This window comes from Dama dama, chromosome 2 (genome assembly GCF_033118175.1).
Source record: "Dama dama isolate Ldn47 chromosome 2, ASM3311817v1, whole genome shotgun sequence".
Lineage (NCBI taxonomy): Eukaryota > Metazoa > Chordata > Mammalia > Artiodactyla > Cervidae > Dama > Dama dama.
In genome coordinates this window covers 9,771,260-9,787,605 of record NC_083682.1, presented here as the reverse complement: position 1 = coordinate 9,787,605, position 16,346 = coordinate 9,771,260, and the positions used below count along the sequence as shown (strand labels likewise).

General features: G+C 50.0%; 4 protein-coding genes and 1 non-coding gene across 9 annotated transcripts; 2 read left to right on the top strand and 3 right to left on the bottom strand.

Annotated features, from left to right (window-relative positions):
• Positions 1 to 125: 125 nt before the first annotated feature.
• Positions 126 to 4,828, bottom strand: INTS5 (integrator complex subunit 5). Its single transcript, XM_061165743.1, has 2 exons — positions 4,670 to 4,828; positions 126 to 3,268 (listed from the first exon to the last, which is right to left on the bottom strand). The coding sequence occupies exons 1-2, from the start codon at positions 4,747 to 4,749 to the stop codon at positions 292 to 294; spliced, it is 3,057 nt and encodes a 1,018-aa protein (XP_061021726.1). The 5' UTR covers positions 4,750 to 4,828; the 3' UTR covers positions 126 to 291.
• A 4,912-nt stretch (positions 4,829 to 9,740) lies between these two features.
• On the bottom strand, positions 9,741 to 12,497 carry C2H11orf98 (chromosome 2 C11orf98 homolog). Its single transcript, XM_061165732.1, has 4 exons — positions 12,402 to 12,497; positions 12,128 to 12,252; positions 10,494 to 10,591; positions 9,741 to 10,411 (listed from the first exon to the last, which is right to left on the bottom strand). Exons 1-4 carry the CDS (start codon positions 12,438 to 12,440, stop codon positions 10,302 to 10,304), a joined length of 372 nt encoding a protein of 123 aa, XP_061021715.1. The 5' UTR covers positions 12,441 to 12,497; the 3' UTR covers positions 9,741 to 10,301.
• On the top strand, positions 12,469 to 14,057 carry CSKMT (citrate synthase lysine methyltransferase). 3 transcript variants are annotated; one of them, XM_061165680.1, is made up of 3 exons: positions 12,469 to 12,605; positions 12,901 to 13,221; positions 13,385 to 14,057. In XM_061165680.1, the coding sequence occupies exons 2-3, from the start codon at positions 13,155 to 13,157 to the stop codon at positions 14,038 to 14,040; spliced, it is 723 nt and encodes a 240-aa protein (XP_061021663.1). In that variant the 5' UTR covers positions 12,469 to 12,605; positions 12,901 to 13,154; the 3' UTR covers positions 14,041 to 14,057. The 3 variants fall into 3 exon arrangements, with proteins under 3 accessions (XP_061021663.1, XP_061021670.1, XP_061021660.1); XM_061165687.1 differs by lacking the exon at positions 12,469 to 12,605 and having other exon boundaries at positions 12,612 to 12,971; positions 13,089 to 13,221; XM_061165677.1 differs by lacking the exon at positions 12,469 to 12,605 and having other exon boundaries at positions 12,612 to 13,221.
• Positions 12,675 to 12,823, top strand: LOC133040906 (small nucleolar RNA SNORA57). Its single transcript, XR_009689067.1, has one exon. It is a non-coding gene; the product is annotated as a small nucleolar RNA SNORA57 (small nucleolar RNA).
• Positions 14,058 to 14,415: 358 nt separating the features above from the next.
• Positions 14,416 to 16,212, bottom strand: LBHD1 (LBH domain containing 1). 3 transcript variants are annotated; one of them, XM_061165712.1, is made up of 3 exons: positions 15,522 to 16,212; positions 15,281 to 15,443; positions 14,416 to 14,739 (listed from the first exon to the last, which is right to left on the bottom strand). In XM_061165712.1, exons 1-3 carry the CDS (start codon positions 15,669 to 15,671, stop codon positions 14,468 to 14,470), a joined length of 585 nt encoding a protein of 194 aa, XP_061021695.1. In that variant the 5' UTR covers positions 15,672 to 16,212; the 3' UTR covers positions 14,416 to 14,467. The 3 variants fall into 3 exon arrangements, with proteins under 3 accessions (XP_061021695.1, XP_061021704.1, XP_061021685.1); XM_061165721.1 differs by having other exon boundaries at positions 15,281 to 15,428; XM_061165702.1 differs by having other exon boundaries at positions 15,281 to 16,212.
• Positions 16,213 to 16,346: the final 134 nt, after the last annotated feature.

The window sequence follows — 16,346 nt, the reverse complement described above, 5'->3', positions numbered from 1 at the left end:
CTAAATGCTCATGGGGGCGGTGCCGGGGCGGGGGGGGTGGGGCTTGAGGGAGGGGGCGGGATTGTTGAGCCAGGCGCTGTCCGACTTGGCTGGCCCTAAACGTCAGAAAGAAGCACTGAACCCTGTTTTTCTCAACTCGGCAAATTTTATTTAGAAAAAAGGGTGCGGAGGAAGAAAGTGACAGCGCTTTTTTAAGCCAAGGTCTTAGGAGAGAAACCTCCCACCTTTCTGCAGCACCTTGGACCCCTCTCTCATGGCTCAACCTCCCTCGGCTTCTGGAGAACGGAAAGGCTATGTGCCCTGCCGGAGAGTGGACGGTAAAGGAGACTGGAAACGGCCAGAGAAGAGACCCAGGCGGTCAATGTTGCGGTGGAGGACACTGTGCAGCACAGCCAGATGGGGTCCACCTTCACCCCCACCCTCCCTAGAGAAGTCCCGGATGAAGCGGCCACGCTCCGACTGGAAGATGAACTTCTGGGGCAAGGGCCCATGCTCCCGGAGAAAGCCCCAGACACTGAGCAGCAGCAGACGCACTTCAAAAGGTGCCAGTTGACTAAATACCTCGTGCATATTCCCCAGGGCTGGTGGCAGGAGGCTTCCCTCAGCCATGATAGCCACCAGGGTGCAGGATGCCTCCAGGTGCCAGGGGGAGTGGGCTGTGTCAGGGTGGCGAGAGGCTTCCCAGTGGCCCAAGAGGGCAGCCAGCAGCCCCCGCAGCAGCACAGAGCAGTAGCACAGGGCTGGGGGAGCAGCTGCTACCAACTTTAGCAGCTCAAAGAGCAGAGGCTGTTCCCGGAAGCGCCGGCCAATGCGGAGATCCCGCTCCACAGTGGCCCGGGCATGCTCCTCAGGAGGCCAGGCTAGTTCTGCACCGGCTGCATCGGGACACACACTCTCCACTAAGGTCACTGCCACTGCTTTGGCTGCCTCTGGGCTCAGGGTGGAAGCCCCCCAGCAGCCTGCACATTCAGTACCCCCAGGGGCATTGCAGCAGTGCACCAGGAGGCTGAGGAGGCTCTGGGTGTTATAGATCACTTCTTGCTGATTGCGTGACTGGACAAACTTGGGTGGTTTAAGGCCACGACCGATGACTCCAGCGTGGAACACAGACCAAATCCCTCCAGGACCTGGTACAGCTGCAGTGTGCCTCCGGTTTGTGTCCAACAGAGAGGCAGAAGCCAAAGGAGCTGTCACAATGGAGAGCGTCTCATTGTCCCCATCCACTTCCCCTCCAAACAGTTCTGTGTTGCCACGATGTAAGGCTCCCTCAACTAGCAGCTGCAGCACAGCCTTGAGCCCCGCCGGGCAGGTCTGGGAGAGGCGCATAAGAAGCTGGGAGGCGGAAGCCACCCCTGGGGGGCCATGCAGCCTCAGAGAAGCAAAGAAGCGATGTACTCCAGCTCTCACCAGTCCCAGGAGTTGGGAAGGGGACAGGGCTTCTGGGGGAAAGGGACAAATGGCCAGAAGGGAGGCAGCAGCTTCTGCTACCTCCTCCTCAGGATGGAGCAAGAGAGGAGCCAGGTCAGACAGATGCGCTGAGGCAGACTCCCCGAACCGGGCCCCTAGGGCCGCAGGGCCCTCACCGCCCTGCTTCTCCCACCCCACAAGCAGCGCCAAGTTGCGCAGGAACCGGGCCGTGAAGGGAGGTTGCAAAGTTCCTGCATGTACCCTAGCCAGGCAGCTTCGGAAGGCCAGGGGCAGGAGGCCAGAGAGACTGACCACCAGCCCAGCATATAACTGAGTGGCCAGACTCAACTCTTCAGGGCTTCGGGCCCGGCTCAGAAGATGGCCCAAGGCCTCAGGTCCACAGCTAGGCCGGGTATAGACGGAGAGCAGGCCGAGAAGCTGGTGTTGCCAGAGGAAGCGTTTCCGTTCCAAACGTAATGTCTCTCCACACAACTCTCCAACGTGGTTTCTGAGTGCATCTAGAAAGGGCACAGGGCGGGGGGGTGGGGGTGAGCTCAACAACCCTTCCCCTAGAGACGGTCCCCAGTGATGAACCAGTTTTTGCAGGTGCAGCAGCAGCAGCTGGATCAGCCGGTCACACGCCTCGCGCACAGTGTCTGGCACAGCCAGGCCCTGGGTGGTAATGACGGAGGCAGGCATGGCTGTGTCCACCAGGAACTGCAACAGGCGGTAGGCACCTGCCCCAGAGGCCTGGCTCACCAGATGCACGGCCAGGTTCAGCATGTTGTCCAGCTCCTCTCGGGGAAATCCCTGCAGGTGTTGCTGCAGCTGACTCAGCACTGCTGGGGGTTTAAGGCAGTCTACCAGTTCTCCAGAGACTGTGCCCAGCAAAGCTGGTGACATGACTGCTAGCTGCAGGAGGAAGGGAACTGTGGCCTGAAGGGAGGGGTCCCCACTCCGGCCACCAGTGCCCCCCGCCAGACTATCGTGGAACATTCGCAGGAGCTCCCGTCGGATACTGTCTCCATGCCTGGAGGCCAGGTGCCCTAGGATGCCTACAACTGAGGCAATCTTGGGCACCCGTTTCTCCCCAGGGATGGCAGGAGATCCAGGGAAGGGGTCTGCAGAGGGAGTCTGAGAGGAGCCTCCACCACCACCACCAGCTCCACCTCCAGCCCCACCATGAACACAGAAGTCCTTAAGGCCACATGAGAGAACTCGGGAGATGATGGTGCCGGGAAAAGAGGAGCCGATATGTGCCACAACCCAGTCGAAGTGTGGGGAATGCTGGACGGAGGTATCCAGCAAGGCATCCACACAGGCATCTGGGCAACTGCCAATGAGAGCCGAGAGGCACTGAACATAGATGTCCATCAATGTGCGGGTGGCCCGACAGCCCATCCACAGCTGCAGCAATTCATTGAGAGACCCAGTGGCATGGGGCACACGCTGGTGCTGGCCCGAATAAGTGCTGCTCAGCTGCCCCATGAGGTCAATGGACCAGGCACTAATCACAGGTGCCCAGGCCTTCGGGTTGGCCCGGATAAACTCAGACAGCACCTGCTGCACTTCCTGCACCACATCCTCTAGACCAGGACCCCCAGCAGGGACATGGGAAGGTGGGGGTGGACGGAGGTGAGGTGGGCCAGCCACGGGGCTTTCATCCAGGGCAGCCAGGTGGGCCCGGACACTCTCATCAAAGACACCTCGCAAGTGGTCCAGCACGGCAGCCCGAGCAGGTGGCAAAGAGCGGAGCAGGAGAAGGCCACAGCGAGCGTGCTCCCGGGCAGAGAGCTGGTGGCCCAGAACAGGGTCTACACCAGTCAGAAAAGCCTTGATTTCCTGGGACAGCTCCTGAGCACTGTAATCAAGCAAAAGAAGCAGAGTGAGAGTGTTGGAAGATGTAGGACAAGTTACATGCCCTCTGTGAGCTTCAGTACTTTTCTATGTAAAACAGGGATAACTGAACTTCCCTCATTAAATAATGTTCACAAAGTAGAGAAGCACCATGTCTAGTTCACACTAATTAATAAATGCAAGCTGTTTTTCTTTTAATAACAACAGAATCAGTATTAGATAACTCCTGGAATACATCAAGTTCTCTTTTAAGTACTTTATGTGTATTATTTCAATACAGATAACAACCCAGTGAGGTAGGTACTATTATGATCCTATTTTACAGAGAAGGAAACCAAGGTTAAATAATCAGACTCTCAACTCCAAGAGGGTAGTTAACAGTTCTCTGTTCTTCAACACTGAATCCCCTTCTACTGGAGCCCCCGGAATATGGGAAATATTATTCATTGAATTGAGTAAGTATATTTTGTGTTCCTATAACATCTGCCTTAAACACACCTTTTCAGCTTTACGGCACTCCCCCCTCCACACAACTCAAGTACCCTGGATTTTGCCCTTAATAGAAAGAAAATTCTAAGCCCAAATTTGCTCCTTATTAAGGGCTCTTCCTCCCCAAACTTGTTTCTTTCCATATTCGGCAAGCACCCTAACCACCCACCACTTGAACTCCACCACATCAACAACCACTACCGTCCCAGTACCCTCAATATGCCCCAGGAACCAAGGTGCCCAGGGCAGAGACAAGGTAATGCCTTTCAGCCCTTCCCACCCTAAAACATATGGGTTCGGTCTTAGAGGTTCAGAAGGCAGTATCATGGGAAGAGACAAAATTCCCTTCCTCTTTGTGAGTTTTCTGCCAAAGAAGACAGCATCCTCTAGAGACTGGTAAGGCTCTGACTCTGCCATTCCTCTCTGGTTCCTCCAAAACAAAAAATAAAACCACTCAACGGTGAGGGGAGTGTCTCCGTTGGAGGGCGACGGAAAGGCTAGATGAAAGCATTCTGTGGGATTCTGGGGGCCTGGGTGCTCAAGGAGTGCCCATGAAGTCAGGGGACCCTGGGTTCGCTCGGGTCTAAAAAGGACAGGGCACCCGGGTTCCCAAGAATTGATATTCCCCCCCCCCCAAAAAAAAAAAATTGATATTCCCAACTCTTGGAAGAGCAAGGCCAGGATCGGGGGTAACTATACACTGGGCTTTAGCGGGAGGCAGTACCGAGACCTTGAGAGTGCGGGCACTGGAGCCCAGAGTTTTGGTGAGGCAGTCCCGGAGTTCGGGGAAGACCGGACCAGGAATCTCTGAGAACCCCGACGCGAGTTCTCGAGGTAGGATCGGGGTTTCTGCCGAGAAGGCTGGGGATCGGCGCGGGACCGCGCGGGAGGGAAAGATGCCAGGGGCTCTGACTACCTGAGCGGCGCGGGACCGTGAGTGACCGGGGCAGGCCCGGGAGGCCCTGGGGCCCCGGGAGGGTCGCACAACGCAGACATCCCGGAGCCCTAGACCGAGCCTGAGGCGGGAGCGGCGGAGCGCAGGGAGCGCATGCGCGCTGACTGGAAACCCGAAAGGAACCTGCGAAAAGGCTTCTCAAGAAAACCAATCCGGCGCTATTCGTGACCCTCGCACATTGGTTCCGCTCTGAGTCGGCGTCCCAGCCTGAGGCTGAGTCGGTGACAGCGGAAGTCGACCCACCCTCTAGGCAACCTTTCTCTATCCTCCCGCCCCCCTGTAAGGGCCTTTGACACAGACTAAAGCTGTCTGAGACCATTTAATTGGATTTCATTAATTTTCCTAAAGCCAAAAATACAAAATGTTCAACTCTCGATGTTTAAAAAAAAGGAAGCACTAGGAAACCTTTTAATCAGTAACCAGAGACAAGGTGAAAAGCAGTTAAAGGAGAGAGGAAGGAGGAGAAGCGGAAAAGAGAGAGAAAAACCCCTAAAAGAAGATGAAGAGAAGACAAGAAAAGAGATGAACGGGAGGAAGCCTGAAATGTATTGGGCTGGCCACGCTGAAGGTGTCCTCCCAGCCCTAAGTTGTCACCACGATCCTTCTCAGGCTCCCCAGTCTCCCAGAGGAGGGACCTTCCCCCACCTGCTGCAGAGACTTTGGTAATTTTCTGCGAACCTAATACTCCTTATGAAGAGACCCTTCTCCAACTCGTCTATCTAGATCAAATTCCAGCTATTCCGCTAACGGGCTGTGTGCTTCAGTTAAGCGGTCTATACCTGTTTCCTTTTCTGGAAATTACGATGGTTAATAGTACACTTACTCCAGGGGCTTGTTGTGAAAATTGAAACCAGGAAATCGTTTTACTGTATAGCACTTGGTGTCTGCAGTGGTAGGTAAACGTTATACATGCAATTGCTGTTTTTATTTTCTTTCTTCAATGAACTCCAGAAGATAAGTCTTCAGCAACAGGGACGTTCACGCTTTTGTTAAAGGCTTCACCGTCATCACATACAATGGTGTCTGCCTGGCACTTGGTAGGTTTGGGGGTTTTTTCCTTGTTTTTTTTTTTTTAAGTAGGTTCCTAATAGTTGCTTGGATGAAAGAAAGAGAAAGTAGGTTCTGAGGCATTTATTAACCAGACAGCTTACTGTTCTCAATGGAAGTGTGAGAAGAACAGCAGATGGTAGGTCCTAAAGGTATCTTTGAAGTGACAGTGTTTTAAAATAGGGCTTTTAAAAAATTTTATTTACTATGGCTGTGCTGGATCTTCACTGCTGCGCAAACTTTTCTCCAGTTTTGGCAAGCGGGGGCTACTGTAATAGCAGATCTCCGACTTCACAGTGCAGGGTCTTCTCATTGCAGTGACTTCTCTTGTGGAGCATGGGCTCTAGGACATTTGGGCTTCAGTAGTTGCGGCTCCTGGGCTCTAGAGCACAGGTTCCATAGTTGTGGGGCATGGGCTTAGTTGCTCCTTGACATATGGGATCTTCCCGGACTGGGGACTGAACCTATGTCCCTTGCAATGGCAGGCAGATTCTTTACCTCTGAGCCACCAGAGAAGCCCTTTGACTGTGTTTTAAAAGCTAAATGATTAATTCTGGTGGTTCTATATTTGTTCTTAGATTTTAAAAGTTCAAGCATTCATAAAATGTGCATGTTCTAGGAGAGTAAATATGAGACAATTTCTGCTCCCAGCTCTGCTTCAGACTTGGACCCAACACTTTCCTTCTCCCGGCCTCAATTTTTGATCTGTGAGAAGTGACTTTCGAACCAGGAGAGTTTTTCCAGCTGTGAGACTATTATGTGGTTCTTGCCCTTAAAGATTTCATGATCTAAGGGTGCGTATTTTGGAGTTAGACCTGGATTCCTGTCTGCTATTTAATAGCAATGTAACTGTGAGCAAGTGACTCAGCTGTTTTGGACCCCTTTTCCTTATCTGTAAAATGGTATGTTTCTCACAAGCTTTTTGCAAAGATCACTGCAGATTATTTGTATTAAAAGCTTAGCACAATACCAGATACAGAAACTCTGCTTTGAACTCAGCAAGATCCTTCCCACCTTAGGCATAGGGGTAGAAGAAAATTATTCAGGGTAATGGGGGATACCAAGATGTTGAACTTGCCTTTCCTTCTCCCCTCAGCTTCTCCCCTCTTTACTTCACTTGAATACAGTTCAGTTTCACACAAGCACTTTTTCCTTTCTGTACTCAAAACTGGACATAATACTATTTCCCTGGGAAAATGGCTGATACTAAGTTTTAGCCCAGGAGAAGAAGCAGGTGAGCCTGGAACATCTCGTGCCCGACAGCAAGGAAGTGCTCAAATATGGATGGTGTGTCAAAGGACACAGCATCCATGCATGCTCTGTAGCTCAGTCATGTCTGACTCTTTGCAACCCTACCAGGCTCCTCTGTCTATAGGATTCTCCAGGCAAGAATACTGGAGTGGGTTGCCATTTCCTTCAGGGGATCTTCCCGACCCAAGGATCGAACCCACATCTCCTGAGTCTCCTGCGTTGGCAGGTAGATTCTTTACCACTGAGCCACCTGGAAAGCCCAAAAGGGCACAAAGTGATAGTGCAAGTTGCTCAGTCATGTCCGACTCTTTGCGACCCCATGGACTATACATGGAATCCTCTAGGCCAGAATATTGGAGTGGGTAGCCTTTCCCTTCCCCGGGGGATCTTCCTAACCCAGGGATCGAATCCAGGTCTCCCTCATTGCAGGAGGATTCTTTACCAGCTAAGCCACAGGGGAAGCCACAGGAAGCTCCTTAAAGAGGCTCTGGCTGGTCAGTTTGGTATGATTTTGAGCATGAAAAGTTGATAGTAACAGATTATTAAAACATTCAAAAACAACCTAAATGAGATTTTTTTTAAAAAGAGAGTAGGGGTTTGCTTTACAGAGTATGCCAAATGAGTAACACGGATGAATGAATGATAGAATTAGAAAAATCACCATTTTGCAGCAGTAATTAATTCAGGTAAGGATCATCATGGATGCTAAAACCATTGTTGTGATGTCATTGGGAATAGGAAAATCATACAGTCTCAAAGTATCACTCCATAGTTTTTTTAAAATATTTATTCATTCATTCATTTATTTGGCTTAGTTGTGGTCTTAGTTGTGGCATGCAGAATCTTTAGTTGCAGCATATGGGATCTAGTTCCCTGACCAAGGATTCAATTCAGGCCCCCTGCATTGGGAGCTCAGAATCTTAACCACTGGATCACCAGGGAAGCCCGCATAGATTGTTTATTAATTATAAGGGAAAAGAATACTTTAACAGTGGAGAAATCTAACAGATACTCACTTAACACTTAGAAGCACCAATGAGACAAACTGACATTACATGTGAACAAAAAATGTTGCCTGCCTGCCATATCAGAAAAAAAATCTTGTGACCATCAAGCAGTCAGCCACTATAGTCGCCCCTAATGGTCTCTGGCCATCAAACCAGGACAACCTCTGCAGCCATCCCCAGAGGTGAACCCCGAGGGAATTCAGGAAGGAAAAGAACAGGATACTGGCCATAGATAGTTAAGGTGCACAGCAAAAGAGTGAAAAGAAAAAAAAAAAAAGAGCACTAAATCCATTAACTCGAGAGGTCTAGTGTTTTGCTGTAAGTTTATCTTTTGGCTGAGGCTTGTGGAAATCTTAGTTCCCTAACCAGGGATGGAAATTGCATCCACTAGATTGGAAGCATGGACTCTTAACTGCTGAATCACCAGGGATGTCCTGAGAAGTCTAATTAATGATAATCTTTGATGGTCTGATTTTTTTAAAAATATTTATTTTTATTTATTTATTTGGCTGCACAGGGTCTTAGTTATGGCAAGTGGGATCTAGTTCCCTGACCAGGGATTAAACCCAGGGCCCCAGCATTGACAGCTCAGTCTTAGCCACTGGACCACTAGGGGAATCCCTGACTACCTGATTTTTGTCACAAAAACTCTCTATCTAGGCTCCTCCCTTACCTCTTCAGAGCAGTCCTTCAGAGTCATCCGAGAGGCTGTCTTCTGGGCTTTTAAGTCCTCTGCAAGTCTGCCAAATCAAACATAATTCTCAACTTTTTGTTGTTGTTGCTGTCGCGTCTCTTTGCAACCCCATGAACTGCAGCATGCCAGGCTTCCTATCCTCACTCTCCTTCACTATCACCCAGAGTTCGCTCAAACTCATGTCCATTGAGTTGGTGATGCCATCCCACCATCTCATCCTGTTGCCCCCTTCTCCTCCTGCCCTCAATCTTGTGTATTTTTCAGTCAACACATACTTCCTGATGATATGCCATGAGAAGTACACAATATCCTACATCAAATTTTTCCCAGAAATGCCTAACCTACAACTAACGATGAGGAAATGTACAGAAACACTCAGACAAACCCAGATTGTGAGATACTCTTTTATTAATTTGAGCTGGACTCTTCAAAAAATACCAAGTCATCTAAGACAAGATATGAGTACTCTTCTGATTTGAAGGAGACTAAAGGGGCATGACAATTAAATACTATGTGTGATTCTTAATGGTTTCTGGATTGAGGAAATAATAAGCAGTTATAAGGAATATTGTTGAGACAACTAAGGAAATTTGAATATGAAAAACTGAATTTTAGCTATTCCACTAATGTTAAGTGTCTTAGGTGTCTTGGCTATATAGAACATAGCCTTAGGGATAAAATCTCACCTGCAATTGACTTTCAAATGAGTCAGCAAAGACAACAATGATATGTACTTGAACAAACTCATATTTGCAAGCAGGTAGGGAGATCAAATATAGTGAGCGAAATGTTAAAAACTGGTAAACAGAGGTAGAGTGCATACATAAGGGCTCACTGTGCTAATGTCTTAACTTTACTGAAGGTTTGAAATTTTTAAAATCCCTTCGTCCAGGAAGCTTGCACTGATTAAACAGGGCAAGGAGACAGTATGTTCTTTCCCTGTTGACCACATCTCTCCACATTCAGCTTCTCACTTTAATTAACCACCCCAGCCCTGGCTTCCAACAAACAGAACTTCTGAGCATAAAAAGGGTAAAATAATGTTCACTTTATTAAAAATATAATCCAGCAATGGAAGCAAAGACAATCATGGTCACTTGTCCACCCTCATCACACAGGGGAGGTGGCAGGGCTGTTTTCAGGACCCTTGCCTCCTCCGACATCTCTACAATAATCCTCAGTTTTGTCAGAAATTTTGTCACTGGGGAGACAGGGCCACCAAGGAACTTAACTTCTTGTTGCCTTTGCTCAAGTAAGCGCTGAGTCCCATTTTCCAGTTGTCTTGTTTCCACACTCACGGCCCCTTTTCCTTTTCCCATCCCAATTCCTACATTTAATCACACACATCTCAGTGGGAACGAGGGGGCTTTATTACAAATGCAGTTGACTGCTTAGGACCACCTCTGCAATTTTTCTTTTCTACTCTCTTTTTCTCAATACATCCCTCCAGGGCAGGTCAGTAGGCCATTAGGAAAGAGGAATATAGGGAGAATGAAAAGGAGCAATGCTCTCTCCAAAATCATCTGAAATAACCATCGAGTCCTCTTGGCTCCAGCTTGAGAATCTTCTGGTGGAAAGGGTGTGAGATTCAGAATTAGCTCTTATCTTCAAGGTCCTCCATATCTACATCTTGTGGGGGGGTTGTCTTCTTTTTTGATTTGGGCTGCAGGTCACTAGTCCTGGTTGGCTTGGGAGGGGCTTCCACTGAACAAAGGAAAAGAAGAAGCATTAAAGAACCCGAATGAATCCAGGCTGCATCACCCCAACTTCTGGGCCCTAGCCTCACCTTCCATGGCTGCTTTCTCTTTCTGGGCAAGTCGGATCTGCTGGAGGAGTTTTCTGCGCTTCTTCCCAGACAGAGTAATGTTGGCACGTGCACTGGACCTAAAAGGTTGGTAGGAGCAAAAATACCAGATGAATCTGAACCAAAACACACCACACAGTGATTCTGATTACTGAAAAGGTCTTTGGATCTAAGTTAAAGAACTGTTACCTTACTTAAAACTAACCTTAACACATACAGAAAGTAACATTAATTGCTAAAATTTAGTATAGAGTGGAAACTTTTCCTCCTCTCATTCTTGATACTTCTGCCACCAGATATAGTAGGTTTTCCCACATCAAGTAATTCTCTGTATTCGTAGTGGACACGGACTGGGCGTCCTACAAGTTTAATTTGATTTGGACAGTGTATACCTGGAGATGGCATCAGGCATCACAGGTTAAGGGCTTGGTTCCACAGGGTTTCCCCACTTCAAATGCCAATCACAAATCCAGGTTGTCACCTAGACTTCTGATTGACCAGCCATAAACTGGGGTTCTCATGATCCCCTTCTCAAACTCAGTAATTTGCTAGAACAGCTCACAGAACTCAGGGAAACATACCTGCATTCACTAATTTACTATAAAATACAACTCAGGAACAGTCAGATGGAAGAGAAGCATAGGGCAAGGTATGGAAGGGGCCGGAGTTCCCATGCCTTCTCCAGCTAAACCTTCTCAGCGACTCCACCTGTTCACCTATCAGGAAGCTATCAAGAGGTTTTATAGGAATCTCCAGCACCTGCCCCCTTTCCAAAGGTCAGTGCCTTTGGAATTTCCAATCCTCTAATCACTTCTTTTGGATGACCAGCCCCACCCTAAATCACTATTAGCATAAATTTGTGCTTAGTTGCTCAGTTGTGTCCGACTCTTTCCAACCCCGTGGACTGCTGCCTGCTGGCTCCTCTGTCCAGGAGGATTCTCCAGGCGAGAATATTGGACTGGGTTGCCATGCCCTCCTCCAGGGGATCTTCCCAACCCAGGGATCAAACCCAGGTCTCCTGCATTGCAGGCGGATTCTTTACAGTCTGAGCCAAGAGGGAAGCCCAGCTTAAATTTAGGTATGCTCAAAAGGGGATCCTTTTGAAATAAAACGCCCTCTTATCACTCAGGAAATTCCAATGGTTTTAGCTGTCAGAAACCCGGCAGGGACCAAATATATTTATTATGCCAATTCATAAAGTACATATTTCATAAACAAGTCAGTGAAAGAATGGGATAGGAAGTCTTACCCAAGAACCCAAGGGGCCTTGAAACTTATATGCAATATCCCACACGAGCCTTTGTGAAAATTCATTGAATGATTCACCGCACTCATGTGTACGCTTTTAAATTTACTTATAGGAAATGTGTGAATGTATAATGTTACTTGGGGAGGCTGGGGCCACAGCTCTCCTTAGATTCTCAGTAGTGTCCAAGAACCAAAGAAAGGTTGCGACTTACAGGTATAATGTGAGAGGCTAACAAAGTTTAGGCGCAAACTTTCCTTGCATAAGTGTGAGTACACAAAGCAAAATGGTGTTAAGCTGCTCCGGAGCTCGACAAGGAGGGAAGGAGGCTTGATGGGAAGGACCCAGGGAGAGAGGGTCTGGCACTCACGCCCGCTTCTTGAGGTGGTGCCGCGTAATCAGTCCTTCGTCTATCACAGCTCCGACCACCCGATGCTTCAGTCGCCGCTCCCGGTTCAACACACGTCGTCGCTTGAACAGCTTCTTCTTCAGCTCCTGTGGGGAGGAAGATGCTTAATCAGAGGGCGGCCGCGCCCTGCGACCTGGGACCACGCACCCGGTGACACTGGCCCATAGACTCCATCTCGGGCAAGAATAAAGGCTCTAGGACGCTTGGGAAACCATGTCGGGGGTCCCAGAGTCACCGTTCGCGGCCGGTTGATCTTTCCACCCGGGGCACCCATAGCTGCGCCGCAAGGCCGGCTCCGGGTCCACGTTTCCGCTGTGCGCAGGGTCCGTGTGCGCCCCGCCCTCAGCTTTGTGCCAGCCAATCGCAACTCGGGGGCGGGCCCTGGCACTATATAAACGAACCCGGCTCTCACACGAGCCTTTTGGAGGGCGGCGACTGAGTGAGTGTGGCCTGTTGGGGGTGGGGATCGGGCTGGTGTTCTTGTGGAGGGGGGACGGCGCCTGTGGACCCTCCTTTTCTTGGCGGGGGTCGGGCGTGCAGTCCCGATCCGCGTAATGTACGGAGGTAGAGGGAACGGGCTCTGGCCCCCTCGGCGTCATGTCTTCGGTACCGGCGGCCAGCAATCCGCCGGTTCTATCCTCAAGCGCCGGGACACAGAGCTCCAAGGAGCAGGGCAGAACCGAGGTTCAGCAGGCTCCTCCCGGGGGTACTCACACCTTCTCCTTTGATTTTAGGTCTGTGGAGCCACCCCAAGAGCCGGAGCTGCCATATCCCCTCTTCCACTTCCCGCTGCAAACAATAAAAGGTCATTCGTACGGTACTAAGTTTGTGTCCGCGTTCTTTTTTCTGAAGCTGCAGAGGTAGGGAAGCTTTACGCGTCATTCCGCACAGAGGATTTTACAAATCTTCACTTGGATCTCAGGCCCAGCCGGAGTACGGGCGACATTTTCACAGAAGTTTCTCTGGGCGACCTTGCCGGCATCTCCGGATGGCTGCCTTGCGCCGAACCCTCCATCTGGCGAGCCTGGCGGCGGGGACGCGCCGCACCGTGGCGGGTAGGGAAGGTGGACAGTGGGAGCGCAAGCCGGGCTCTTCGTTACCCAGGAGTCTGCTCATTGAAATTTTGCCGCTTAAAACCCCAAGGCACATGGCGCAGATTTTGATAGCAGTTTGATAGAACCGGGCGCTGGGTGATGCGTGTCCTCCCGTCGTCCGCAGGTTCCCTGGCTGGCAGCTGCCTGGCAGACCGCTCCCTCTGGGATAAGCTCCATGCCCAGCCCCGTCAGGGCAGCGTCCGCACCTTCGACTGGTTCTTTGGATATGAAGAAGCCCAGGGGCTCTTACTGCCGCTGTTGGAGAAGGCACGGGCTGCCTGTCCAGCCCGGGTGTTGGATGTGGGCTGTGGGACCTCCAGCTTATGTACAGGCCTCTATACCAAATGCCCGCACCCCGTGGACGTGTTGGGGGTGGATTTCTCTCCTGTAGCTGTGGCCCACATGAAGAGTCTCCTGGAAGGTGGCGAAGGCCAGACACCCCTGTGTCCTGGGCACCCTGACTCAAGCCTCCACTTCGTGCAGGCTGACGGCCAGAATCTGCAGCCAGTGGCTTCCTCAGGCTCCTTCCAGCTAGTCCTGGACAAGGGCACCTGGGATGCTGTTGCCCGGGGTGGTCTGCCTGGGGCTTACCAGCTGCTGGCCGAATGTTTGAGGGTCCTAAGTCCCCAGGGGACCCTGATTCAGTTCTCAGATGAGGATCCTGATGTGCGACTGCCCTGCCTAGAGAAAGGGTCCCAGGGCTGGACTGTGACTGTGCAGGAGCTGGGCCCTTTCAGGGGCATCACCTACTTTGCTTACGTGATTCAAGGCTCTGATTAAAGATGTTTTAGGCCTGATCTGAGTGTTTTCTGTTGGGTGAGGAGGTGGAGAAAACTTTGGTCTTTGCAAGATGACTGGAAAATTTGGGTCCTAGTTTCCCCATTTATTAGATGGGTGCACCTAATAGTGAATATTTCTGTGCCCCATTTACTCACCTGCAAGGCTGGAATAATACCTAAAATTACATGATTACATACAATTGACAGGTAAAAACATTCAGCAGTGACAGGCACAAATGAGTGCTAAATAGAAAAGGTACAAGTGAATTATTTCCCATCCCCAACTAGTTGAACTCTTAAAAGCACAGATGAGAATTCTTAATCCAGATTCCTTGACTATCACTGATGTGACCCTGGGGTTTAACCTTTAAGCTTCATTTTTCTCACTTGTATATGGGGAAGACTGTGAAGGGATGGATGGAAAGGCTTCAAAAACCTAGGTAAAACATTTGAGGGAGAAAATGATACTTACCCTCAAAGCTCCTGGGAGGCAGGAAATGGGAATATTCCACAAAGCAGCTTCTGCAGACATGGGAGCTTGATGGTGGGTCCCAGAGAGGACAGGGATTGGGGGTTTCCTGACATTCTGTGTCCTCTGGGATCCAGGAGGCATCTTGATCTACCCGTTCCTGCCCCCAGCTGAGTTCTGGGTTAAAGGTTCTTAAGGGAGACTTAGGGTCCAGGGAGCTCCAAGTCCAGGCTGGGGGTGGGGAGTTAAAGAATCCATTAACAATGAAAAATATATAATAAAAGAACAGTGAAACATACCTGGTAGCTGACTGGATTTTTTTTTTTAAGGTAGATTTAATTCTTTTTGCTTATAAAAATAATACAGCAATTGAAATGAAGAGCCTAACTATCCCACAAGCTGTGTGGCACGGCAGCCAAAAAAAAAAAATTCATCAACTTTACCAGTCACCTTGACTGTTTTCATTTCTTTGGCCAAGCTGCATGGCACATGGGATCTTAATTCTACCGCTGGGGCTCGAACCTGCGCCCTCTCCTCCCCCTCCCCAAGGTGGAAGCTCAGAGTCCCAAGCACTGGATTTGGACTTGGACCGTCAAGAAAGTCCCTCAGCCACCTTGACTTTTATCTCCCACCTCTACATTTCTCTTCACGATGTTTACTGAGCACCTACTGTGTCCTGCTTAATGCAGGGGACACAACTAAGTTGTCCCTCTTGTTCTGCTTAGAACACTCAGTTCACAACAGCCCTGTTTGAACGAGCCTCTTCCCTCACCTGGTTCTTCACTTTGGTCCTGGAAGAACACCTCGACCTCCTCTTCCTCATCGTCAGTCAGCAGCAGCAGCTCCTCATGTGGCCACTGGAGCTCCCCACTCTCTTCACTCACCTCAGAGGCTTCCACCACAATGGAGGGGAGGCGGGTCTGCGGACACACAGGCTGGATGGGCACAGCGGGGGAACTGGGCCAAAGTGGAGGATGAACCGACAGCAGGACACAAGGTGGGAAAGTACTAACCTGAACATCCTGGTGGCCTTCAACCCTGTCAATTTCTCCTCTGTCCTTCCAAAGCGGGTTGGTCAGTCTAGGACTTTCTGGATGCTGGGAAGAGCCTGGGCTATCTCTAGGCCAAGGCCCATCCTCACTGCTCCCTGGCACAAGGGCCATGGGTGCTGATTCTAGAATGTAGGGCGGTTGGACTCAGTAGAGTGTTCCTGCCCAGTGCACCCCACAGACTGCTCCTCTAATCGCTTTGAAGCCGAGCCCCTTAATCACTTCTGAGGAGAGGAGTCTGACGTGCAAGGAGATTATGGGCCTTTCAGGGGAGGGGACAATCCCAGGAGGTGGGAAGAAGTGAAGTGCTAGTTGCTCAGTCGTGTGAGACTCTTTGCGACCCCCATGGACTGTATAGCCTGCCAGGCTTCTCTGTCCATGGGATTCTCCAGGAAAAAATACTGGAGTGGGTAGCCATTTCCTTCTCTAGGGGATCTTCCACATTGCAGGCAGATTCTTTATGGTCTGAGGCACCAGGGAATCACACTCACTCTGTGGTGACACAGGGAAAAGCAGGAGGAGTAGGAGTTAACGAGGGCATTTGGATTAAAGCCCCGTGAGTAAAGAGCTTTGATGATGAGTTTGAAATTTCCTGATTCTTACAGGGTCTCCCAAATTGACATGTTTCTTGGTAACTTACTTAATGAATATTTATATAGTGTCAACTAAAAAAAAAAAAAAAAGCACAACGTGAGAGTTGTGAGTGAAGTTTTATTTGGAGCAAAATGGAGATTGCAGCCCAGGAGACAGTCCCTCAGGTCTGAGAGACTGCTCCAAAGAGGCAGCGGG

Coding starts and splice junctions, on each gene's coding strand:
- INTS5 (XM_061165743.1), bottom strand. CDS start 4,749: ATGTCTGCGTTGTGCGACCCTCCCGGGGCCCCAGGGCCTCCCGGGCCT. Junction 3,269..4,669: donor CACGGTCCCGCGCCGCTCAG/GTAGTCAGAGCC, acceptor GCTTGATTACAG/TGCTCAGGAGCTGTCCCAGG.
- C2H11orf98 (XM_061165732.1), bottom strand. CDS start 12,440: ATGGGTGCCCCGGGTGGAAAGATCAACCGGCCGCGAACG. Junction 12,253..12,401: donor AGATCAACCGGCCGCGAACG/GTGACTCTGGGA, acceptor TCCTCCCCACAG/GAGCTGAAGAAGAAGCTGTT. Junction 10,412..10,493: donor AGAGAAAGCAGCCATGGAAG/GTGAGGCTAGGG, acceptor TCCTTTGTTCAG/TGGAAGCCCCTCCCAAGCCA.
- CSKMT (XM_061165680.1), top strand. CDS start 13,155: ATGGCTGCCTTGCGCCGAACCCTCCATCTGGCGAGCCTGGCGGCGGGG. Junction 13,222..13,384: donor GACGCGCCGCACCGTGGCGG/GTAGGGAAGGTG, acceptor CGTCGTCCGCAG/GTTCCCTGGCTGGCAGCTGC.
- LBHD1 (XM_061165702.1), bottom strand. CDS start 15,671: ATGGCCCTTGTGCCAGGGAGCAGTGAGGATGGGCCTTGGCCTAGAGAT. Junction 14,740..15,280: donor GGACCAAAGTGAAGAACCAG/GTGAGGGAAGAG, acceptor CCCCACCCCCAG/CCTGGACTTGGAGCTCCCTG.